The sequence below is a fragment of the Pomacea canaliculata genome, linkage group LG13 (genome assembly GCF_003073045.1).
Source record: "Pomacea canaliculata isolate SZHN2017 linkage group LG13, ASM307304v1, whole genome shotgun sequence".
NCBI classification, from domain to species: Eukaryota; Metazoa; Mollusca; class Gastropoda; order Architaenioglossa; family Ampullariidae; genus Pomacea; species Pomacea canaliculata.
Window position 1 is genome coordinate 4,175,243 of NC_037602.1, and position 26,316 is coordinate 4,201,558.

Consider the following 26,316-nt stretch of genomic DNA (forward strand, 5'->3'; position numbering starts at 1 on the left):
CATCACAATTGCATGTCTAGTATTTTTATGATACTACAATAGTGTGTGCATAATTTAAATAAAAATAAACTTAAGCAATGAAGCATATTAATAAAAGTTAGACCCAAGTTGGAATCGAAACTCACTCTGTCAGAGGTCATGATCTGGAAACGCTGTGTGATGTCAGCAGGGTTGCTAGGAAGGCGGGTGCGGCCTGAGATAAAGCGAAGAAACTGGATGCGCTCTTCATTAGTGAACTCTTCAAGAATGGTCCAGAACCACTTGATAAGGATGTGGTTTTCATCCAACCCTCGATACCTTATAGTAAAATCAAAATTACACAGATGCAGATGCTCTGAAAGAGCATGAAAGAAAACAAGGATGTAAAACACAGCATAAAACAATTTCGCAACATGCAAGAGCAAGAATGTAAGAAAAATACAGATTTCGAGAAATATTTGTGGCTTAAATTTAAACCAGAACCATTTTATTTGATGCAGGTACCTCCATGTGGCAGATAAAACAGTTCTTTGTTCAATACAAAGATTGCTCTCAGAAGCTCTCAAATGTACCTGACAACTTTGTGAAGAATCTCGATGGAAACCTCAGCTGTGCCACAGACCATCTGCTCCAGGGACTGGGCCGTCAAGAGAGTGAGGAGGGGAACAGGCACAATCCAGGACATGCCCTCTCTTATCCAAGTCACCTGTCAGTATTCCAGGTAATTAACACAGCAATCTATACTCATGATATACCCATCCTTTCTCACCTTTTAACCTCCAATAATGATTGCCGTTGTTGAAATACATTATAAGGTATACTGTTTAAAAAGAAAAGGGAGAACTGCTTCACCACACGCTCATGGGAGGAACAGAAATGTAAATAGAATATACACAACATGCCTTACATATGTTATAAAGAATACCATGTGCATGGCATACATCTTTACAATGACTGCTGAAATCTTGCAAGGGTGATGCATTACTGGTATGATCATGCGGTTTGAAATGTTTTTTAACACAATGTGCCCAGTGTACTGTATAAAAGGAGGTCTCTATACTCGAGTTTATATCATGTTCACTGCTGTGGATATCTGGGTTTAGATTCATCAAGATCACGGCTCACACTTGTACAATGCAACCTCTTTTGTGATAAGAATACTTGAACTTTTTCAATCATTCTCATGATAACATTTGAGCATTTGACATTTTATTTGACACAAAACTTTGTCAGACAATAACAAACCTGTTTATCCCACTCGTGCAGACGGTAGTGAAGAACGCAGTCAACATACTGCATGCGGTTGTTAAAGTGCAAGGGAATGTTTTTGCCTCCGGGAACCACAGTTACCATCTGACCCGCAGAGGATTGACCCTCAAAGCAGTCGATTGGAATGAACTAGTAAATAAACAAAACTTATATGTCCAGTTTCTACATACTTTTAAAGCATAAAGATAAGAATGAAGAATGAAAAGTGTTAGCTAAAACTTGATGTAAAGTTGCCTTCCTTTCAGGTTAGTTTATTCCTTGTTGCTCCTTCAAGGAGCATAGGGCTGCTTCCTTTCAGGTGGTCGATAGCAAATGATATACAAATGCATTTTCCCAGCTTTATGAGTCTACACATGCACACTAGACTGACATTTTCATTTTTTTGACTGGAGTGAAATAAATGACCATGAGTGAGCAAGAAATCTACGAGTGATTGTGGTAAAACAGGCAAATCAAATGTGGGTAGATGTCCTGACCTCATGAAAATTTGTTTCATTGATGCCATTTTCATGCAGGCTCTTGATTCCTCGCAGGCTCTGTATGTATATGTGATCAACCTGAAATGCATACCAGCCACACAGTAATAATCTAACTTGCCACTTAACTCTTTTACTAAAGAACTGAAACTTTATCCAGTTCTCATAAAAACAAAAGAAAGAACATTAACACATATTGCTGCATCTATCTTGCTCTGCTCTTAAATTCAATTAAAAGGAATTTCAACAAACTAACCATAATTTATTTCTTACAATGTGTTTGACATCATTATTTTTTTATTTCAAAAGAAGCTTCAGGAAAGCTGCCTTCAACTCACTTCTTCCAAGTCTTCAACTCTGAGTTCCATTCCAGCCACAAGCTTCCACACACAAGGTGCCAGGTGAAGATCAAGAGGCTTCTTCGTACGAATGGAAACACCAAACAAGATTCCTAGGAACTTCCAGAGGGCAACACTGTCCTCTGATATCATTCCTGGGTTGAGTAAAAACCTGTATGGAACAGATGATCATATCAGATCCCTTATTTATAATTAGTAACCTATCATCAATTTTGATGAAAATGGTTATAAAATTTATGCTACATTTTGATGGAAGGTGAGACAACCTGAAGAATAATGCATAAATAAACAAGGCAAAGTAACTAAAAGAGCAGTTATGATCTTGGGAGGAAAAAGAATAAATTTGCAAAATGATACTCGAAGAATGACTGTGTTTTCTTTTTTTTATTACAAAAGTTACTGTTTAACAAAATATAACAGATGCCCCTAATACCGAATATTTGTAATGTGCAGCACCACGATCAAGACAGATCGCACTTGCTGCACAGACCAGTAATGATAAATGAACAGATAGTGGAGGGTGAGGTATGTACAGGCACAGAACATAAAGCAATGAATAAAGGTTTGAAGGTATAAAGAATACTGTAAACATGACTCCTATGAGTTCAAATCACCAACTTGACCTTGTTGTGTTTCTGAGTTTAAATCAAAATTCTTAATTGGAATTACTGCTGCTGTTATTGTTTTGGAGAGCTTCAGTAAGTTTTGGTCAAACATGACTGCAACCAGGCAGATGTAGAAGGTGCCTTTCCTTCCAGCAGCCATAAAGCTATAAATATTTCTTTACTCCAAGAGGACATGATATAATGTTTTTTGTTGGAAAAGTTTTCAAGAATGTGTTAAGCTCACCAAGAAAATGACCATGCCACTTTGACAATGAATGTTAAACATGCAGCAAAGCACTGCCAAGTGCCATCTGAGGTTCTTACCTATCTCGGTTATTTCCAGATTCATTTTTAGAATTAGGTGTTTGAATCAGCAGTGGAACTGCTCCTGACTCCAGTTCCTGAAAACAAACGCAGACACTGCTTGGTAAGTAAAATACACAAGTTATAAAGCAGACATGTTTGATACTTTAGGACAGGGATGCCCAACCTACGCCCGCGGAACTTCTGCCCACAGTGCAGGAAATCGACATGTTAGTAATAAAAAAAGACATAAAAAAACGGAAAAAAAATATGGAAGAAGTATTTATCCCTACGAAGGGGCGTCTCTCAATCTTTTTTTTTCGATGGACGAACATTTCGATTCAGTGTCTCTACGATGCAGCCGGACATTCAGAAGTTGGTTTCGGGTAAACAACTTCAAATATCCCACTAATTACTAGTTTACAGGGCTGGCTGCTTGCCGTAATATAGCCTTAGTTGCTGACACGGCGTTAAACACCAATTACCCCCCCCCCCCACTAATTACTACATAACTTAATGGTAAGTACAACTTGTTTCTAATAAAAATGATATCTGCTCTATTTTTTTGTTGTTGTATTTTTGCAGTGAAGCGGCCCGTGACACGCATGTCGGATATGTGTATGGCCCGAAAAAGTTTGGGCATCACTGCTTTAGGATATTGCGGAATCAAGTAGAGTGACTGCTAGCCACAACAGGAAAAATAAAAATGACTCATGAGGAAGTTGCTGGACAAACTGACCATGAATTACAGACATAAAAACAGTTTTTGTCTAGAAGTGACAACAGACCATTTGAAAAACCCCTACCTGGCACATTTCTGTAATGGTATCATCAAATACACCTCCGGCATCGTCAGCCCCTTCCCCAACAAGTTTGACCTTCCAGGCTCTGGCTGGTAGCCTCAGGTCCTCTGCTTTGAGTTGCACCACTTGCTGAGCAATCTGCATGTACACTGGCAAACATTTCTTCCCTCTGCCAAAGATACATGGTAGACATGCAAAATATTTTTCATTAAATAAAGTAACAAGTGATCTGCACAGCCACAAAAGCACAGCCACCAAAAACACAAATGATATCAATTTTAATATCCTCTAGACATTACTAAAGAATACGGAACAATCTCACTACCTCTGAGAAATCAGAAATCTGATAATTTTCTTATCACCATCCTTGCCTTAAAAACAAAACCCCAAACACAAGCCAAAAATGACCCACAAAAGAAGGACAATAGTTCCTCAAATTCAGGTTTCAAAGCAGGTCATCCCAAATGGCTTTAGCTGAAATATATGCTGACCAAAGGTTTCTGCTACACCAGTAAACAAATAATTGAATTTTCAAGGACAATATCATCTTTGGCTAAGAGTCCGCAGGTTTACCTTGTTGAAAGGCGCCGAACAGTAATCTGTGGTCCACAGTTCTTGCCCTGCACCATGGTCTTACCAATGGAGCGCACCATGGGTAGTGTGTACACCCGAGGAGAGAGAATGCCCCTCAGTTGGCCATCACGCAAACCTGATATGCCTCCTTCAGCACAACTGCTCTCCTAAACATAGATCAGTTAGAGGATAGGCATCTTTACTGTGTTTCATTTCTCCACTCCCACCCTTTTTTTTAAAGGAAAAAACCCCACTTCACTACACAGTGTTATGTTGTAAGATTTTTGTTCCACGAGCCTGTCCTTTTTAACTATAGTACTAGGGGCAGTCTAATAAAATATAGTGGATGCTGGGCAAATGCAAGTCTGGTGTCGGCTACATTTCATATCACTGCTCTTTATATATTTTCAAGCAACTTAATGATATAAGCTACAAGACGTCCGATTCCATTTTGACTGTGAGTTATCTCCCTTGAAAGAGATTGACAAAAGCAACACAACCTCAAGTGCACCATCTCAACTAGTTTTTATATAAACATTATGAATTAATATTTTTAAAACTGAAGGAATGCAAATAAGTTGCCAAATAAGTTTTGCAATATCTACAGGATGTATTCATCAGGATGTATATTTCATACAAGTGGATAGTCAGTTTGGTTCCTGTGCATTGCAGAAAATCTTTCCCCAGCTGTCAGGAATGGGTACCTGACTCTACAGAGGGTTGGCAAAGATAAGACAGCAAAGAGAGATCACTGCTTTCACAAAAAGGTGACCCTGAGAAAAGCCTGGCTTTGAAAATGTCTTAATCTTCAAATCATGACATTTTCTAGCATATGCACAACCATGACTTCACAAACCTCAGAAAAGGCATGTGCTTGTGCATAAACTCTCTCTCACTATGTGGATTTGCATCCTAACCTTTCCAGGCAGAAGATTTAGCAGTCGCCAAGATGAGTATATCAAGTCTGAGAAATGATGCAGGACAGCCAGGCGACTTTTGAGTAGGTCCAGTGGACAGACTTGTAATGCTGCGAACTGCGGTGGCACAGACATAGGTGTGCCTAGCTGCAGAGGCAGTGGGGAGCCAGGTATGCGTTGTGGGGGAGGAGGGGAAGTCCAAGCTGCACTGTGGGTTCTGCCAGCAGAGATCTGTCAAAGGCATGCAAGATTTTCAGTCATCTCTTCTTGCCCAACAAAATCAGTTGATAACATTTTTCCTGGGATTTTCTGTGACAGCTTCATGGGACATGAATAAAGATAAATCCTGAATTGTCATGAAACATAATCCATCTGTGAAAGTTTTCTAGCTTAATGATTTGGCAAAAAGTGCATGTGTTTGTAGGCAATAACCAGTCTCCATCATTTCACAATGCAGCATTTTCAATTTAAAATTATTTATTTGTACCGACAACCCATGACAAATTTTGAAGGGTCTAATAATAATAATAAAAAAGTTAATTTGTATAGCACTTTATACAACCATCAAAGGCAGGCTCAAAGTGCTTTACAAAAAAAAAAAACCCAAAACACACACACACAGAGAGACATTAATAATGAAGGTTGATATAAAAAAAAAAAAAAAAAAAAGATTTTTGTGTGTCCACGTAGTTAAATAATGACATCAGTACATATGTGGTCTGTATCCTTGCTATTGCATGAAATCTTCCGTAAGTAAATAAACTTTTGCTTTAAAAAGTAGTTGAGAGTACCATGGTTTTTATAGAAGCTCATCTGTCAGTCTTTGGTGGAGTGGCTTAACTTTTGCAGACAGAAATATGATTCCATAATGACAACTCTTGTTAGAGCATCACGCTAACGGTCACAAACTAGTTTCCAAGAGATGCACAATGTTAGTCCATCAGACCTGCTTTTACTGTACAAGAAGCTTGTTGTGACAGATCACCATTAAAACTTTAGCAATTGTAGAAAAGGAATAAAGGACATTTTTTAATGTATATGCTCAAGCAAAAATGAATAACATAAAAGTAGCTTGTCTTGTTATAAGTTTTGGTCCTTAGCGCTTTTTTTATTAAACAGAATATTGTGAAAGGTTATCTGTGGGAGGCATGTTCAGATAGCTGACCTGGCGTACGCAGACAATGTTAAGCGCTGTCAATCGACAAGGTTCCTTAACAGGGGAGGTGGTGTGGCCGAGTCCAAGCTGTCCGTCACTGTTGTTACCCCATCCCCAGACCTCTCCTCCACTCCCTAAGGCCAGGGTGTGTTCAGCACCAATGCTTATGTCTTCAATGAAGTAGGCTGACAATTCTGGCACTTCCTGAGGTTTAGTGTGGTGAGGCGTCCCTGAATCAGGCTGGCCGATCAGCCGATCTACACAGATAAAGTAGGGTGACTGAAGGCATTTTAAAAATAATAAAATAGAAATTTGTTTGACAAACTAAACTTCTAAACTTGCCTAGGGAAACAGAAAAATTTAGTAAACAAAACATAAGGACATTAGGAAACATTCATATGGTCTACACAGACATGCCCATGGAACATTCAGACACATTTTCTAGACTGACACTTCACGTAATGTTCTCAGCTCTTCCTGTAACATACCTTGACCCCAGGTAAAAACACGACCATCCCTGGTCAAAGCGACAGTAAACTGTGTCCCACATCCCACTTTCCTAATGTTCATTCCTCGCAGTGCCTCTATGCGAGTAGGAACAGACTTCGGCGTGGTGTTACCAAGCCCAAGTTTGCCGTAGTCTCCATCGCCAAATGCCCAAACTGAGGTCCCATCAACCGAGATGCACACTGTGTGATTCAGCCCACAGGCTACCTGTGTCATTACAAATCAGACAAACCCATGGACACAGAGATATAAAAGCAAGAATTATTAACTCTTCCCATACATTTCAATTCCCCTGCGAATATGAATGTCTTCATAGCTATAGTTCAATTGCATTGATACACCCATGTACAAGTTAAAAAAAAAGGTTATTGTTAAGAACTTCAACTATCAGCCAAAATCATCTTTGTGATTGTTCTGCCATTTCATACATGAAAGATTTAAAAAAAAAAGGGCAATATGCATACAAAGCCAATCTGGTGGTGTTCTAGACTCATCACTCGCTCTGGAACCTTCTTATTGGCTGTGGAGCCATGGCCTAGTCTACCATAATCTCCATTCCCAAATGTAAATAGTTTGCCATCTGCAGTCACAACAGCACTGTGTTTGAAGCCACAGGCCACCTGCACAGTTTGCAAACAGAAACTTTATCCTTCATATCTTAACAATGTTAGAAGTCAGCTAGCCCAAACATCAACAAACCATTTAAAGCAAAAAGTCTGTGCTTGCAGCTACAAGATGGAGAAAAATAACACTAATGACAGCATGGTGATGAGGGTGCTTAAAGAAATGTTTAATATGTCATCAGCTATGTTAAAAATTTTGATCTAAATCATATTTTGCTTCTTTCTGCTCTTTATTCACGCTCACTTATTTTGCCAATAATTAAAATGCTCCTTTGCACAGCAAACTCATCAGTCTGGAAAGAAATGTGGGGGTTTATGTCAGAAGTGTCATCCACAAGACCACATCATGACCCAAGGAACATCATATAAATGCACCGTTACATAATGAAGACAATCTCACCTGGATGACTTCTTCTCCTTGAAGAGCTTCAATCTGCTTGGGACGTTTCTGTCGGTAGCAGTTACCATGGCCCAGTTTGCCATAGTCACCATCTCCCCAGCTGAATACCTCCCCACTCTCTGTCAGTGCCAAACTATGGCCATCTGAGCCTACTGATGTTGACACCTGTGTCACGATAAAGCCTGCACAAAGGAGAGACAACATTCTGTTCTGCATCTTAGATCTGCTTTGTTTATGTCAGATTTTTGGAGAATATCTTGTGAACTAATCTGTCATTGAATCTATCTGCGAAATTAAAAAATGGACTGTATTTCATATCTCGAAAATATTACGAGACTATCAGACCTACTTTTAACAAGAAAAGGAAGCCATATCCTAAAAATTACACACAAAAAGCTAATGCGGAAGATATAGGCTTATATAAAGAAAGGAAGACCTGCACTAAAATGCTATCAAAATACATTCTTCCATAAACTCATCATGCTAAAGTGCTAGCAGCAGCTAGCCATGCAGCAATAAAGAGAACAAGAGCAACATTTTTCGATCATGTATAATTTAAAACAAAAAAACTCAGTTGGTGCTAAGAAACTGCAAAACAGAACAAAATTATCTTTAATGGGAACCGACCCTGGAGACTTGTCACAACGGTAGGAGCATGAATGTCATCAGAGTTTCCTTGCCCCAGTCTGCCGTAGCTTCCTTCACCGCAGGCTAGCACGCTTCCATTAGCATGTACCAAGAAGGTGCAGTTCTGACCACAAACTACCTGTCACACGATTACAAGCACTGCCTACAGTTGCAAATGACCACTGCAGTTTGGTAACTGCATATGATGATGTCTAACGGTGTGCATTTCAAGAAAAGAACAGGCTTACACCCCCAGATTTTGATAATTAGCATCTTGTACCAAGCTTTACATAATCAATTGAAAGAAAAAAATCCATCACACCACATCTCTTAATTGTGAAGCCTTGTCTTTAGGCTTTGGAATTCTTACACCTGCTGTTTATTAGGAGTGGCACCAAGGCAATCTTTACTACAATCTTGACAATTATTTTCCACAGTCTACCATCACTAAATGCTTCACTAAGCATGAACATGTACAGAAAGTTGGTAGATATAACAAGCAGCAACCCAAGTTTTTTTCCCAAAGCTTCCCTCAATCCAGCACCTTACTCATGCAAATCATACCTGTTGTGAGTTAGAGAGTGAGGGGACTTTTATTGGCATCAGCGAGATACGACCGGCTTCACACATCTGGCCATGTCGTCCACTACCCCAGATGTAGGTTTCAGAGTGTCCCCCCAGTTGCCAATCTTCTGGACGCTGCACGGCCCATGTCATGATTTGAGCATCCATGGTCATATCCCACCTCTTGTTGTCCTGTGGGTAAGAGCAAACCTTTTTGTTTTGGTTTAAATGCAGCTCCATTTATCCTCCTCTGGTAAGCATAATCAGATACAACTGCTATGTACCCTGGCAATTATTATTTTTGCTAATTTCATAATCTTTTTGGTTAAATAAAACAAACAAAATTATGAAAGTTGAATGAATTTGTTAATGCCAAAGGTACTGATGAGAAGGATCTAATAGAAAGCTCCAGATCAAGCTCTTAGAATCTGATAGCAGTACATCTATTAAAAAGGCATTTACCAAAATTTGCCCCCTGAGTGCAAATGACTCTAAATGGCAGTACTTAGCAGTACATGGACTTACAAATGCTTCTTCGTGTAGCTGGTCCACAGAATTGTGGGCCAAGTATTTGAATGCTGCAGGAAAAGGATCCCGATTGAGCAATGATGCAGAAGCTTTGAGTGTGATGGAGAAAGACAACAGCCATTGCCACTCTGTCACTAGGCGCTCCAACCACAATGGACCTGCAAGAGGCAATGCATAAAGTACTGATCTGCCTACTCTTTAAGAGCAGATATCCAAGTCTTCATAAATAACTATGGATAGGATAGAAATATAGGCACCAACATACAAAGAAAGTCTTTTTCACAAAGAGAACTTTTCCTTCATTGTATCTACCATCAACTCTACCACAACCAGCCAAAAATCATCTCTTACCTGTGTCTTGTATATGATGAAGAGGCAGGGGAGAGAAACAGAGGGCTGTGTCAAGGCCAAGGCTGACCGCTAAGGATGCCAGACACTGCAGATACTGACTGTGGAGTAACTGGTCTCCTGACAATACGGTAGGCTGAAATAATAACAACTCATTACATTAGAAGATGGAAATGTTTGGCAAACCATGTAACAGAAGAATTTTCAAGACCTTTACCTTTTCATAAAGGAATTGTTCCTGAAGCATGGTGGGCAGGCGCTGAAGCAGTCCTCGGAAGCATGGTGCCTGGTGCAGTCCCACAATGCCCTGCTGTTTGAGATGCTTGCGTGCAATAGCCATAACTCGATTCTTGTTAAACATGTCTGGGCTATAACTCAGCAGGATGACATCCTGGGGCAGAGGGGTATACAAAAAATATACAATGATTAAAAAACACAAACCAAAAAATGACAAGTGGACAAGCACATCATATTAACCTGTTTACTGTCAAAACTGCAAGTGATCTATGTATCATACGGAAACAGAGAAAACTTACTTATTATGAAGACAATGCTAAAAGGCAAAGAATTCCATGACCTAGTAGCATTCAGGAGACTTCGTACTAATTTAATAATTTATAAATGATTTATTTATTGAGAAAGTACATTTTCAGAATCATTCAGTTTTATTTTAATGAACTTATGTTACTTTCGCATCATGCAAATATTTTCCTCAGCTGACCCAGCTCTTGAGTGAGCACCTGACCCCTAAAACCCTAAAGAGTTGGGGAGTGAAAGGCAGCAAAAGAAAGAAGATGGAGACATCATCACAAAAATAGCCACATGAACAGTACACTCTTACTCAGCTCCATAATGACAGAGTTGCAGATCTAGTGCTACTTTGTTTTTACAGGTATGTAAACAGTTTGAAATGTGTTCATTGCTTACCTTGGACCGGCTGAAGCAGGCAGCCATGGTACGGTCACAATACCAGGTCAGACTTCGTACACTTCCCGTGCCTGTGTATGTTTGAAGAAGACACCCATCCTGGGAATATAGAGGAAAAGATTCACACAATCAAAAAGTCATAATGTTTGTCTTCACAGGAAAATGTCCTGTACTAAGAATGAAAATCACTGCAAATAAAACATGTTAAGAATGTACATTAGAGAAGAAAAGATACCCCAACATCTTTTTGCTTTCTTTTCAATAACTATACTTCCTATGCAAACAGCTGACTGCTATTCATATAATAATTTAAATAATTAAAAAAAACACAATAATTTTTGTAAGATGGAAATTTGATCCTTCTCATCAGCACCTTTGGCATCAACAAATTTTTTCATAGAAACATGGTTTACACATAAACCATAAGAATTATTGTGGTCTTTGATGTCTGATAGCAGCAAGCATACGTGTGGGCAGCAACCCCCTTGATGATTTTTGCATTAGAATAAATTACATTCAGCAAGAAAAGAGCTCATGATTCATGAAATCAACTTAACAACTTTCACTGATCCTTGGTGGACAAGCAATCATAAAAACTTCAACTATAGTAGATTCACTATACTTCTTAAGCTTACCTGCAGTGACCAGACATTCAGCCAACCCTTCGCACAGCCAGATGCCAGAAGTAAGGCATTGGGACTGAAACTGAGGGATGTCAAGGACACGATATGTCCATTCAAAGTCAAAAGTAGTTTGCTTCTGGATTTCTTGGACTTTTCTGTGCTTGCATCTTCTCTGAACTGGTCGCTATCAAATTCCTGAAGGAGAAAAGTCCTGTAGATTACTCACAATTGGAGTCAAAACTATTGAACTCATACAAGAAACATCAGAATCGAGACAGCAGGTCTACGAATGTGATGGCACTGTATTAGATTTATCATGAACTTATATTACTGGACTGCTGGCAGACGATTTTTTCCTGTTAACTACTAAAATAAGGCATGACACGACAAAGCTTCCGGTTTAGTCACATTCTTTGTTTAGGCTCGCTGAGACTAACAGCAGAGAACTTCACAAGAGGCTAAGCCTCTTGGCAGACAGACAGTAATACATCTTTACACATCCATGGATTTATGTATGTTTGAATGGGTAAAAATTGAGAACCCAAAGAGTATACAAATGTCAAAAATTAAATTAAATTAAAAACATGATTTGAAACTATAAAAGGTATCGGAAAATAAACAGCTAAATTAAAAACATAAAAAAATTTTACCAACTCAAATATAGGCAGGCAGATGGTATGCGTAGGTATTGCACACATGAAAAGAGAAAAACTAAACACCTGTGATTCCATTGGCAAATGAGACTTGGCAAAAAAGTTCCTGGAATTGCTGCGAGGCTGTTCTACAGTCCACACACATATCTTCCCATTTTCACAGCCCCTGTCACCAGAAAATATAACATCAATCAATAATTGTCCCATAGTTCAGCAACAGTTAGCTGTAGAAATTAAAGCCTGTTAAAAAAAATTGATGAGGAATTTGCATAAGATGTGAAATATTATTTACACACCTTTACATGAATTTTCACAAGATGTATTTCACATTAATATTGGCACACAATCAAAATTCAGATCTTCTGTTTATTTCACAACTTTTTGTGAACAAGAATCAAGAAAATTATTGATCTCTAGAAAACTTTACCCTGCCAGCATGAGCCTTTTGTCCTCTCCTATTCCTTGCATGGCACACCATTCCAAAGCAGATACCACTGCTGAGTGCAACAAGTCTCCCACACACATCAGCCCCTCTCCTTTGTGTGACCAGATCCGAAGACAGGGATCCTTGTTAGCACAAGTGGCCAGTAGATGACCTGTGGGATCCCATTGTACTGAGATAATGGAGCTCTGGACAGTAAACAAGACAACAGCTGGTTAGAATGAATGTGAAAACTTTTGAAGATAGTAAAATGCTTAGGAGAAGAATCTCTCTCTTTCTCTTACCAGATGACATGAAGATACTATGTCTCGAGATCAGTCTTCAGCTAATGTATGTTCTAGTGGAGACTGACCAACTAAGGAAACATTTCTAATTGGTTTTAAAGCACAGACAAGATGATCATATATCTTGGTAATGGCCAAAATCCCTTCCCCCCCAAAAAAAAAAACCAAACTTAAGTTATCTTACCTTATGTGCCTCTACCTTTACTGGGTCTTCAAAGTCATTTTTGCTACAAAGTGCAAGTTCTCCATCACTGTAGCCCACTGCAAACCTGTGATCCTCATCATACCATGCCAGCTGTGTCACAGAGACTGGGGTGGAACAAAGTAGTACAGATTGGTACAAAACACATTAAATGTATTCAGAATGGTACAAAACACTTTACACTAGAAGCACAGACAAAGCTGAATGAACAATGCCTATCACCTGTGCATGCATGGTGCAGGGACAGCATCAACTTTTTAAAAATCCTGGGGATTCAAGTAAAACCATTACTTTATAAAGCTGATGCCTACTCTTTTATCCTCTGGAATTAAATTAAATTTCAGAAGATTAATTTCTATTCACCTGCACCACGTTGGGCTCTTATATGCAGTTTATGCATTTACGCTGAAGCAACACTTCTCACCATTCAGTCTGTAACAATGTGTCAGTTCCGATCGACGAAATGTAGAGGAGTCAATGACGTCAATGGCAGCCAAGGATCCGTCGAGGCGACCAACGAGAAGTGTTTCCACACACAGTCCAAGCCGGCCTTCCAAGCCACAGCGAGATAAGGGCCAGGCTAAAGCTGTAACCCAGTGGGGCTGAACATCCAAGTGACCTTTCCCTCCTACAATGACCAAGATATTTAGGTTGAATCTTTGTGAGAAATTTGTCTTCATGCAAAACTAGCCTTTGTACTTGCCTGTTAATTTGTTAATACTATGCTGCTACCTTCTTCAGCTTTGATATTATTATTGTCACCTTTGGTTCTATCACTTAAGCTTATTCACATGTCAGTGTAGTTAAATAGTGAAACACCCGCATTGTTGAAGTTCCTTCCTGGGCTGCCAGTTCAAGTTTAGCAGCACTAAGAAAGAAGGGGAAGATGGTTTCTGTCATACCACCCACTATATAGCTAACCTTGCTTAGTTGCTTATTCACTATCTGTCCCTCACTCTGCGACCCAGTTGCTCCCTCTTCTCTCTCTCTGTTGCTAGTTCATCCTCCCCCTTGTTCTCACAATGTACCCTTTCCTTACCCTACACTCTACATGTTCTGGCTCTGACCTCCAATAGTCCAGATGTTGATCATATAGTCAATACTGGCAGCAAGCAATCGACCAGTGGCACTCCAGCAAAGGTTACTCAGGTGTGACCCATCTAGTTCTTCTGAGTGCATCTCCTCACCACGCTGAAATATGCACGTCTGCTGAAGGAAAGCATGAGTCTTGTTTGGAAGACTCCAGACTCGGGCCGTACCATCATAGCCACTGTTCCAGGGAAAAGCAAACCAAATGTTGTATTGCAAGATCTCTTAAGTGCTTCTTTTAACTCCTATCCTGAATTATCTGTAGTAGTAGCGTCCACAACATAAAATTCCAAGACTGTTCCCTAAGCATTCAGAAGCTACTGAAGTATTACACATATAACAACAAAAATCTCCTTTGCCCACTTGTAAATTGGATGGCAAATTTTGCAGCAATAAATGTCATAGGACAGCATATGTAACATGTACTTTTACTACAACATCAGAATGTAATGTTTTACACGAGAAGGGGATCTCATACAGAGGATTTACCCAGAATCCTGCTCCTCATTACATGGCTTGATACTTTACTGATGAATGATGATTCACAACATGCTGTTAGGTTTGTTGGAATAGTTAAATATGAGTATCTCTGATCAGAAATATCTGAACTCAGTAGCCTACTGAATTACCTACAAAGCAAGATCAAGGGACAGTCTCAAATTCTTCAATCGAAATGCACAATCACCTGGAAGCTAGAAACTGCTTCTTAGCATTCCATCTGCAACCAGACAAACGGTTCTGATGACCTTCAAGAGGCATTATGGAGACAGCTCCCAAATCACCACCTAGATCCACCTGGTCAAAAGATACATCATGATTAGACCAGTAACAGAAGAAGTAAACGATACGAAATTAAAACACACATGTGCATGTTATCAATTTTGTGAATCATGCATGTGCTAACATAAATGCATGTACACCAACAATATTATTAACCAGATCTGTCAAGCCATAAAAGTATTCACTGACGTTCCAAATGAAACTTGTGTGTCCTTTTACATACTGTAAAATTTGACTTTCTTCCACCAAGCCATGTTTAATGTACCCTTTAACCCATTGATCTTGATACCTCTCAAGTCTCCATAGGCACTCAACTCAAAATTTGAAATGTAAGCTTTACATCTTATTAGAGCAAATTGATGTTTACAGAAAAGTAGTAGATGGACTTGGTGGAAAAGGGATGTATTTTAACCTGAATTATTTTTATAGCTTTCTTAGGATACCCACTTAATAGGACTTCCAGCTCAATTGATTTAGTTTATAAGAGAAACATGCTTAGCTTAACTCAACATATGTAACATATGTAATTTTACTGCCAAAACTGATTATGTTCTCTCAAAAATGCACAAGTAACACACAAAAATTAAGGCATACAGTAAGTACTGGAAAACCATGGAGAGGGTATTTATTTCATGCCTAGCCACCTACACTAGAACAATTTACATGAGCATCTCCCTTGAACATCTTACCTGGTTGTCTCCTCCAGACAGGAGTGAGCGGTAGGATGGCTGGGCATTCCTTGCCAGTGCTCTGAACAGCTGTTGAGCAGACCACTGACGATGATGAGAAGGCATGCGAGCTGATATGACACAGGCTGAGAGAGCATTCACTAGCTGCAGGTGCCAGCAGTTGCTATTCTTGGTAGCAGCTGCAACTGGAGCGGCAGTAGATGCTGCTGTTAGGGCTGCCAGTGGGGGTATGGTGGTGATGATGCCAGATCCCTGCGAAGGGCTACATGGGGCTTGTAGGGTAGGTGGGCTCTCTAGCGCATCAGCTGAAATAACAGACAGATGAGTGGAGGACAGGCATGCTCAGTGTTACAAAAACTGCTACTGTCATCAGAGGGATTCTGGGATGTGAGAAGCATTCACTGACACCTATAGATGCAATCAAAATATCTACAAGTATGCACCTATATAAAAAGAAGAGGTAAGAAAAGCAGCCATATATTAAGGTTGGAAAAGGGTCAACTTACTTTTTTCTCCTGACAGTTGAGCCTGCAGCAAACGTGAATGCCAGCCACCTTGTGTTAATAGAGACACCAGTGCCTGAACCACAGTAAACGACATGGACTGGCTGATATGGGAGGTATGCACCACTGACCACCCTGTACTCAAGTCTTCCAGGCTGCTGGTATTTAGACCCATGGCTGCAGTCATAAGTTCCTGTTAAATCAAAAGTGCAACTCAGTTTCTCATAGCTATTTTTTTAAATCCTTTTAATTTTGTTCTCTTCTTTACAAACAGCTTAAAGATTAATATCTTCTTAAAGAATTCTTAAAACTCTTCTGCTTAAAACCTGGACGAAATTATACAGAATTTTACAAATCTTGCACCACATCTATGAAAACCTGGTAGCAACATCAAGGTATTCCAATCTACTTATACTAAGATTTGTGAGAAGGTAGCAAACAGAACCTAAATTTCTTCCTGCTTGGTGTTCACCTGAGTACATAGCTGCACCAGCTGTTTCAGAGACTGTGGGTTGTCCTGCACCAAAGCTCCAATAGCTTTTGTAAGGTTTTGCAAATGCTCCGCTGACTCTCTACAGGTTGCTTTGGCTCCAGATGCCATACTGCCACCAGCCCCTCCCATGCCTATTGTGTTGGCATTGGCTGTGTCCAGAGCAGTAAGATTTATGTTGCTGCGTGTCGATGGGGTGGTAAGTAGGCGAGAGACACGAGTGTCAGGTGTGACAGCCATCTTCCCCAGTGCACAAAGCGACATGAGCCGCACAATCTGCATGATGTCAGCCAGGCCTAGATGTTCCAGTGCAGCAGACAGCTGACAAGATCCACTGCTGTAGGAATTCATGGGACAAAACAAGCTCTAAATCTGGTCTCTTAACACTTTAGGTAATTATTATTCCATCACCTACTTTGAATTAATTTTTTCCCATATTTTTATGAATTATTATCATTATAACATTAAAAAAGCTAGTTTTACAGCTGTATGAAAAAAAGCAGACTGACAGTCTCTCTGCTAGCATTTTTGATAGACAGCCTAAACATACCAGAGCTGAAGGGTCTGTTTTCAACACTAAAATAACAAATATAAAAGGAAGGCAGTAAGATAATTAAGAAATTATAAACTCATCTAATATTTAGGTCACACGGTAAAACTAACCTGTCAGCCAGAAACTCTAATGCATGCAGTGTCAGTGTGCGAGCAAGCAGCACTTGCATGGCCGAAGTAGTGCGACGCAATGCTAGCAGTCGGTCAGCTGTGGAGCGTAGATTGCGTGCCTGCTCTCCAAGTCCTTTAGGCCGGGTTCTTGCTTGCAACTCTTTGGCATAGCACCTGAGGAAGAAAACAGATTATGTCCAGTTCTTCATTGAGCTTAGTCAAAAAAAAATTATTTGAAATTAAGAAAGTCTGTACATGACTAATCATCTGAAGTATTAAGGAAATCTTTGATATGCTGAATCCATTTGAAAAGGGAGAAAATTCATCCACTACTGTAACTAGATTTCTCAATATGTCTTTTTTTTTTCCCAAGCAAATTTTCCATTATCATTTCTCAATTTTCTTTAATGGTAGTATCCACAGACAAAATATTATACCATAAAATCTTATGAGTGAATTGTGTGATTGACACAAACAGCTAAATATCTATAAAAACAGTGACTACAAAACCTGTACTAAGTGCAGTACTAGTCGGGCTTGTTTCTGAAGTGGACATTAGGCGAGCACCAAGAGGATCCCCCTCTGAGAAGCGAACAGGATCTGGGGTAGGTCGAGCCTCTGATAAGCCCAGACGAGGAAGAAGCTGCTGATAATTATCTGCCAAAGCACTCACAAGCTGCTCTTCTGTGGTAAAACACAGGTCATCTGCCACAGACAAGAGTGAAATAAGCTTTTGATCCAAAGTATGTCCAAAAATGCAATCTTAAATCATCGATAAGCATTTATATTTTATTTCTCTGATAGCACCTTAACAACTACATCACATACTCAAAGGTGTATGAGCTCACACTTTAAGCTGGCATCAAATGCACCTTATGATCATTCAAACCCACACACACATAAGTGAATACACACATATAAATGAACACACAGCATGCATACACACATGCACATGCGTACACACACACTCCCACACACACACAAACAGAGAGTAAAGGTAACGAGTATCCAGGAAAAAACTACTGAACACTAGACCTGTAAACAGATGTCACATCCAGAGGATGTAGCAGACCTGATATTTCATCCCACAGCACTTATTTTCATTGTGCTTTTTAGCCATTGTGCCACCAACCACCTCATGTGCATATGAGTGCTTAAGCATGCCCACACCTGTGCCCACACATTTATACGTTTGCTCTCTCACACATGTGCACTCACACATAATATCTCTTGCATCCCCATTCTCCCACTTGCTTGCCATCTCTAACTTATCCCTTGCAGTATCCTACCATCATGCCTCAGTTCTGCAGCTCCTAGAAGGTCAGGTGCAACAAGACCAGCTGTGAACAAATGACTGGCTCCCATTCGCTCCTGACTTCCAAAAGCATCGCTCGCCATGCTTGTTCCCTGCATGTCCTTGGCATCATTTTGGGCGACCCTGGCTGCCTGGTTCTCCTGCAGATAGCCCTCCCGGCATGCTTGGCATAGCAGATAGAATGGATGGCCAGTGCCACAAACTCCATCAAACCAGCCATTATCATAGGAGCCAGTACTGCGATACCGGTGGCCGTTACAGCAGCCTGATGGAGAAAAATGATGCAGAACAAAAACAGGTAAGATGACACATAGTGTAAATGCTTTTAAATTTAAACAAACTGTGTACATAATTACTACAATTGAAACATTCTGTAAACATGCTGAAAATTCACCATCTTATAAAACTATGCTAATCAGTGATAGTATAGCAGCAACCTTGTTTTCCAGCTCATTGGACTGGAGGTTGGTTTAAAATTCTTTTTAGAGTCATGGTAAGAAATCCAGTAGCATAGTGGCTGTAGGGGGATTGAGCCAACCCTATCCTTTCACTACCTTTACCAGTATCCATTGAAGAGGAAACTTTGTGTTTCCTGAGTAAAGTAACCACCAGGCTCCAGTTTTTTTCAGAATGGCGAGGTTAGTAAGCATAAAAAAATGCTCACTCTAAAATGGTTGCCATCATTAAATGCAAGTATATGTGCATGCATGTGCTTGCTTAAGGTGAGTTTTGTGTTTGTGTTCATGTTCTCTGGTGTGATAAAAAGAGAGCACAAATGCACATATATCAACCAGGATGGAGTCTTTAATTGCATGAGAAGTATTTGTTCTTTACACCACACATGGTACTTACCCCCACAACCAGGATGTGCTGTACGCATGTGGTGATTAAAGCTTGTAGTCTCCACATTACATATATCACATCGTACAGGTCTTGGTCCAAATCTTCGGCGCTGAAAAGTAAAAAACTTAATGCTGACATTGTGAGACATTGCTTCATTATTTGAGAAACCAAATTAAGTTTGAATTTTACTGCAGTTATCACAAGACCATCCCAAAAGGAAGTGAAAAATATACCTGATTCTATTTTATAATTTTAATTTTACCTGTGTCATCAAAATTTAAAAGTAATTCTATCAACTATAGCTTTTGATCTGTCGGCAAGTTACACTGAACACTCACAATGTATGACACAAGATCACCAGGGTCAGTCACAGGGTCAAAGTTCAGCACATCCTCCAAGCCCTCCTCCCCATATAGCTCATCTTGGAGGTCAAAGTCATCGTATGGGTCAAACAGGGGCTGTGCTTCATTGACTTCTGGTCGCCTCTCAGTTCGGTTTTCACGCCGGTCACGGGCTGTATGAGGCAGATTTTTAAATTTAAAATGTGAATGGGAGTCTAACATTACAGAATGCTCAGAAAATTAGAATGTCCTAATTTTATATGGATTATTGCATTCATAACTCTTCAGAAGAAAATGTATACCTGCTGTGAAAAAGCTACGGATATCAATGTGTCTGGAGCGAGTCAGACGCCGTGGGCGTCTACATATGCTGGGTCTGGGCAGTTCATCATATTCTTCTGGTTCTTCTGATGATTCCTCACTCAGAATTAAGTTGTCCAATCGTTCTGACAGGGCTTCTATGGCCATCTCACGACTGAGAACAAAAAAGCCAATTCACAAATAACTCAGCTTAAGTTGGTAGGTGAATGTGTGGGTTAAAATGAGTTGGTTGACAAACGGTTAAACATGTTTGCTCCAGGTATCAACTATAGCTGAAACACAAACTTTAGTTGCTGAAATTGGTGTTTTACATGGAGCCAGGAATTAAGGCTATATCATAGAAAGCAGCAAGCCCAGATATATAGTCACATACTGTCACGACGCCGCCGGTGCCTATAGTTTCTCGCTCTCTCAAACTCACCAGCGGGTCGGACAATTGCGCGTTCTTTCACTCAAAAAAAAAAAGATTCGCCTGTTCGATCGAGTCTGCCCTTGTTTACTAAACAAAAACTCAAAAGAAGAAATCTCGACTAAAAAAAATACAGTCACTAACACGCTGGTTTCTTCTTTGACTATCACACTCAATCTTTTACTCACTCGCGAGGCACATTGTCTTGGCAAAGGCTCTCTTCTAACTCACTCCGTCTTCTATCCGCTCTTTTAACCTCCTTCTTCTTCCCAAAAAAAATGTCCTCTCACGTCCTTCTGCTTCCATATCCCCTCTCAACGTTCCTCTCCCTTACCTCACTCTTTCTTTTGACGTCACTCTACGTCATTTTTCACATTCCATTCATTCGCACGCTTTCATCTACACACGCGCCCAGTCCTAGCACTCTGACTAGATCCGTGACATTTCTCCCCCCTTCCATTGAAAAAAAAAATTTTCCTAATTTTTTTTTTCATTGTCCGTAAAGCTAGGTTACATGACAAACACTATACTAATCCCAATGTTAATGTTCGTAGTCACTTTTTTCTGATTTTACATTAAATAACAATATCCTTTTTCTCATGACACGTCCCTTTTGAAAATCAACAGTCATAGAAGGCTTGTATTCTATCCTTATAGAGTCATGTAAAGATTAGTTTGATAGTTCTTTTTTTCTGTTCTTGAATACTCTCACATTCTTCTTCTTTCTTGTCCTTGTCCTCCGGATCAATACTTAGCAGCAGTTATCCTAATTCTTTGAAAGTTGTCCCATAATAGTCCTCTGAAAATGGTCGTCTCTTCTTGGCTTTTCCCAGATCTGTCTTGAGTTCTTTGAAGGTCTGATGAACCTCAAACTCTTTGGTTACGATGCCAGCGTCTGTCATCTTTTCCTCTACTTCACTCGACATCTGATGTCTCGAGTCCAGATACACTTTTGTAGTCTTTCTCTTGTCTTCGTAGATTTGTTCGGGTTCTCTTTTTAGTCTTGTCAATCGTTCCACCGCCCTGTTAGTCTCACCATTGGCCGATATCTCCTTGTCCAGATATTTCTCTTTTGTTACAGTGTTCTCAAGTTCTTTCTTCATGCTTTCTTCACGCTCCTTGAAGAATTTGATTTCTTCCAAGGCTTTCTGTAGGTCATTAGAGTGTTTCTTATGACCTAATTCAAGTTCACGAACCTTTTCTGCAAAGTCACCAACTGTCACCCACTGTTGTTTACACAATTCATCTCTTTCTTTTCGCCAAACCTCTGTCTCATCTTTAAGCCCAATAATTTCTTTGTCCCGGTCTCTGAGTTCTCTCTGCAGTCTGCATTCATCACGTTCAGTATTTTCTTTAAAGTTCTGTAAACATTGTCGCAACTCTCTGATTTCATCACTCATGTCGTTGATTTTACGGTTCAGTGTTTCATGAACCTCTTGAGGAGCCGATTCTCTCGGTATTGTCGGCTGTTGTGTTTGTGACACATTTTGAGCCTTGGTCCTCTCAGATTCTACATCACAACGAGTAGCTTCTCTTCTAACATTTCCAATGATTAGGTCAATGAAGGGGCTTTTGATCACGCAACACGTGAGGGGCCCAGTATAGAATGGAGTTCTAACTTGGACTCTCGCCAACGGGAAGATCTCTCGCCGTCCGCCAAATGTTATACATGTCTGGCGTTTATTTAAATACTCATGTGGGGCCACCAAACTTGCCCGAATGCCTGAGATTGTGGCTCCTGTATCTCGTAAAACTTGGACGGACTTCCCTTTCACTTCTCCTTGGAAAAGATGTAGCTGTCCCAATTCGTCAGGGATCGAGGAGGAACATAAGACGGCGATGTTAGCGGTTGCCTCCTCCGTGTCCACTGCTGCGGCGGTATTGTGTTCGCGACGCAGTGTATTAGCACACTCGCGGGCTAGATGGCCATACCCACGACAAGCATAACACTGGATGCTTTCAGAGGTAGGAGGGGAGCGGGGTTGGAATTGTCTAGGTTGATTGTTTCGTTGGTATACGGAAGGGTGTGAGGGAGGTATCGGGGTAGTAGGACGACTTAGTGTAGGGCGAGATATGGTTTGGGTGTTAGGCATTCTAGGAGGGTATGATTGAGGAAGGTTGGGTTTGCCTGGCTGATGATACGTAGCGTTAGCAGCTACGGCGTTTTCAGGTCGCCGAGCCAAGATCTTGTTTGGGTGGGCTTGTCTATACTTTTCAGCACAGTCTATCATTTCTTCAACGGAGCTAGGAGCTCTTTCTCTCAGAAAAACCGCCAGGTCTCTTGAAACGCTTTGAATTAACTGCTCACGCAAAAGAAGATCTCGTAATCCGTTGTATGACTTTTCGACATTAGAAAGTTCCACCCATCGGTCAGCTATACTTATTAATCTTGTCGAGAAGGATATCATTGACTCTCCCATTTGGGGTCGAATGCTTCTTAGTCGTTCACGATAACCTTCCTCTGTGCACTGGAATTTAGTTAATAGTTCTCTTTTTAGTTTTTCGTATTCAACAGATCCCTGAATACAAAGAGCATGGTAAAGTTTAAGAGATTCTCCCTGAAGAATGGCTGAAAGGTGGAGAGGCCATAGATCCTTTGGCCATCGAAGGGCGTTAGCGTGTGATTCGAATCGATATAAAAATGAGTCTATGTCGTCGAGTTCTTCCTTAAAAAGTGGAAGTTTTGGGGTTAGTCCTTGGAAATTTCGACCTCCACGGCCGGGTTCACTGTCGTTGTGAATTATCCTTTCGCTGTTTTCCAACCGTAGCTTTTCTAATTCAAATTCTCTTCTTTCTCTTTCGAGTCTCTCTTCTCTCTCTGCTTTCTGTAGTCTCTCTTCTCTCTCTGCTTTCTCTTTCTCTAGTCTCTCTTCTCTCTCTGCTTTCTGTAGTCTCTCTTCTCTCTCTGCTTTCTCTAGTCTCTCTTCTCTCTCTGCTTTCTCTTTCTCTAGTCTCTCTTCTCTCTCTGCTTTCTCTAGTCTCTCTTCTCTCTCTGCTTTCTCTTTCTCTAGTCTCTCTTCTCTCTCTGCTTTCTCTTTCTCTGCTGCTCGTGCTAAGCGTCGCTCATGTCTCTCTATACACTGTAATATATATTTTGTCAAAGCCTCACCTTCTAGTCCAATTGTTTTTCCTTCCTCCTTATAGGTTGCAACATCTATCACCATTTCTTCTTGAGCAGCCATTTTCCTTCTATTCTGCAAATCTCTATAAAACAAATCTGACGACTTCTTCACGACGCAGACAGACTCGCAACAGACGAATCACGTCGGGGTCACCAAATTGTCACGACGCCGCCGGTGCCTATAGTTTCTCGCTCTCTCAAACTCACCAGCGGGTCGGACAATTGCGCGTTCTTTCACTCAAAAAAAAAAAAGATTCGCCTGTTCGATCGAGTCTGCCCTTGTTTACTAAACAAAAACTCAAAAGAAGAAATCTCGACTAAAAAAAATACAGTCACTAACACGCTGGTTTCTTCTTTGACTATCACACTCAATCTTTTACTCACTCGCGAGGCACATTGTCTTGGCAAAGGCTCTCTTCTAACTCACTCCGTCTTCTATCCGCTCTTTTAACCTCCTTCTTCTTCCCAAAAAAAATGTCCTCTCACGTCCTTCTGCTTCCATATCCCCTCTCAACGTTCCTCTCCCTTACCTCACTCTTTCTTTTGACGTCACTCTACGTCATTTTTCACATTCCATTCATTCGCACGCTTTCATCTACACACGCGCCCAGTCCTAGCACTCTGACTAGATCCGTGACACATACAGAGAAAGAACAATGTGCCCGAGATGATAGGTGAGCCTAGAAAACCCAATTCTCACACTATTGGATACAGAAGCTAACTATAACAGTTGCACCACCAGATAATGCTTTAAGGAACAGGAAACAGATCAAAGCTTTAATTTTGAAAAATTTCAAAACTATAATTTTGTCACATAAAATCTTAAAATTTATTTTGAAAAAAAGAGGATACATGATTTACAAATACAGTAGAACCTATCTATTACGATGTGCCAAACTCTGGTTATAAATGAGAGAGGTCTTAATATAGAAATGGACTGGTCTGCTTTTTAGTTCATAAGCTATGACTTAATATCAGTATAAATTAACCAATGTTTTATTAAATGTTTTATTTATACATATACACACACAGACACACTTAAATATCATGATATTAATGTGCACGAAGTTTGTGACTCTTTACTATCATTATTTTGTTTCTTTTTTAATGCTGACTTTACGAATGCCTGTTTCTCCTCCAGCTGTCCTAGCTACCTCAGCCTCTAGCTCTCCCCAGTTGTTTCTTTTTTTGCATACTTCCCTCATCTCAATAGTTATAGTTAGAACTTCAGATTCACATAGCCTTTACCTTGTAAAAACCATGTCTTTTGATGTCCTGAAGGCAACTTTCTACTTTTTTGGTACATCTACCGACTACATTCTCTGGGTGCACAAAATACCATAAAGGAAGCAACTATGACATGAAATTTAGAAATTTCACTTCACAACCCTTCGGTCAGTGCAAAAAATAATGATTGTCAGCTATTCAAAGTGCTACACTGCAGAGACTACAATCATATATGTAAAAGAGGCACAGCTAGTCTGTTATAAGCAGTCTTTTTAAAACTGAACTTTAACAGATGATTTCTGCAAAACATTATAATACAAAGCAGGTTTTGTTTAGTGATATATTGAATAGTGAAGTAAGGAGGTTCTATAAAATATCCCAAAAGAAATAACTCATCTAGGTATAAAGTAAATGAAAGAGAAGTTTTAAGAGATTAATGAGATTTAAAAAAAGAAAGATCCTAATAAAAGCAAAGTTGATTATACTAGAATGACACTGACGATAACCTGTCAGACGCGGGCTGAATTCCTAGGTCATCTGGCAGTGAGATGCATGGTTCTCGTAAAAATTCCATGGGGCTAGAGTCTTCAGCTTGCTCAGGATGTTCCAGCATCCATGTAGCGAGACGATTGATGGCTCGAGCCGTCACATCACGGCCATTGATAGCTGCAGGTAAAAATCAGCATGAAATTTTATGAAAACGTTTATCATTGTTTATGCTGCCCAGCATGCTTTGAAAGATCTTGGTAATAATGATAATACAGTTCACAATAAACACACAACTGATGCTCATACATCTGTTTGCCCACCCATTCAATTCCGATGCACCAAAAGTATACAAAGCCACTCCAGTTAAGACAGGCTGACAAATGCAGACACCTCCTACTGAACTGACTGAGCAGCCTGAAGGCAATAAGGCTCTAGCCAAAATGCTAATCATCCAATCAAGCACAAGACTGTCAAAAATAATCATACCAGTGGCTGAAAGTGCTCTCTGAATGTGAGGTAGCTGGAAGCCCATCTCCAAAAGAGGTGTCACAATGGGTGGAGGAGGAGGGGAAGGAGATCGTGAGCGAATGGGTGGAGGAGGTGGGGGCCGAAGTGGCTGAGCTTCAGAACGAGAAGTGGATGAACTAGGAGGTAGGCGAGGTTTCAGGGCACTGAACATTCGACGAGTGAAGCTGACCATATCCTCAGCACTAAAGTAAATAAACAAGCAAACAAATAACATCTAAGACACAAGCACGAGAAAACAGTTTCAAATTACTGCAATTATAAAGAAAAGGAGGAAGGTGAAACACATTAAAGAGAAATTTTAGAAGATGACCCCACAGTTCAATGTAGATAAACTAAAAAG

The 26,316-nt window shown here is 40.1% G+C and overlaps 1 protein-coding gene across 1 annotated transcript in view; it reads right to left on the reverse strand.

Annotated features, from left to right (window-relative positions):
- LOC112554366 (probable E3 ubiquitin-protein ligase HERC1) overlaps nt 1–26,316 on the reverse strand; it is a 56,443-nt gene that overhangs the window by 1,995 nt on the left and 28,132 nt on the right. The window contains exons 44-81 of the mRNA XM_025222122.1: nt 25,935–26,158; nt 25,460–25,625; nt 20,184–20,356; nt 19,879–20,054; nt 19,550–19,649; nt 18,672–18,962; nt 17,893–18,087; nt 17,638–17,641; nt 17,383–17,556; nt 16,702–17,056; nt 16,233–16,422; nt 15,727–16,031; nt 14,943–15,052; nt 14,236–14,438; nt 13,593–13,796; nt 13,151–13,275; nt 12,668–12,870; nt 12,307–12,406; nt 11,600–11,782; nt 10,965–11,063; nt 10,255–10,428; nt 10,041–10,173; nt 9,687–9,847; nt 9,162–9,353; nt 8,598–8,736; nt 7,971–8,152; nt 7,412–7,567; nt 6,929–7,154; nt 6,450–6,697; nt 5,285–5,515; nt 4,368–4,534; nt 3,798–3,963; nt 3,013–3,089; nt 2,063–2,234; nt 1,725–1,805; nt 1,225–1,377; nt 552–685; nt 126–297 (exon numbers count right to left, since the gene is read on the reverse strand). Coding sequence (XP_025077907.1) covers nt 126–297; nt 552–685; nt 1,225–1,377; nt 1,725–1,805; nt 2,063–2,234; nt 3,013–3,089; nt 3,798–3,963; nt 4,368–4,534; nt 5,285–5,515; nt 6,450–6,697; nt 6,929–7,154; nt 7,412–7,567; nt 7,971–8,152; nt 8,598–8,736; nt 9,162–9,353; nt 9,687–9,847; nt 10,041–10,173; nt 10,255–10,428; nt 10,965–11,063; nt 11,600–11,782; nt 12,307–12,406; nt 12,668–12,870; nt 13,151–13,275; nt 13,593–13,796; nt 14,236–14,438; nt 14,943–15,052; nt 15,727–16,031; nt 16,233–16,422; nt 16,702–17,056; nt 17,383–17,556; nt 17,638–17,641; nt 17,893–18,087; nt 18,672–18,962; nt 19,550–19,649; nt 19,879–20,054; nt 20,184–20,356; nt 25,460–25,625; nt 25,935–26,158 — 6,544 coding nt within the window. The remainder of the gene's footprint in view (nt 1–125; nt 298–551; nt 686–1,224; nt 1,378–1,724; nt 1,806–2,062; nt 2,235–3,012; nt 3,090–3,797; nt 3,964–4,367; nt 4,535–5,284; nt 5,516–6,449; nt 6,698–6,928; nt 7,155–7,411; nt 7,568–7,970; nt 8,153–8,597; nt 8,737–9,161; nt 9,354–9,686; nt 9,848–10,040; nt 10,174–10,254; nt 10,429–10,964; nt 11,064–11,599; nt 11,783–12,306; nt 12,407–12,667; nt 12,871–13,150; nt 13,276–13,592; nt 13,797–14,235; nt 14,439–14,942; nt 15,053–15,726; nt 16,032–16,232; nt 16,423–16,701; nt 17,057–17,382; nt 17,557–17,637; nt 17,642–17,892; nt 18,088–18,671; nt 18,963–19,549; nt 19,650–19,878; nt 20,055–20,183; nt 20,357–25,459; nt 25,626–25,934; nt 26,159–26,316) is intronic.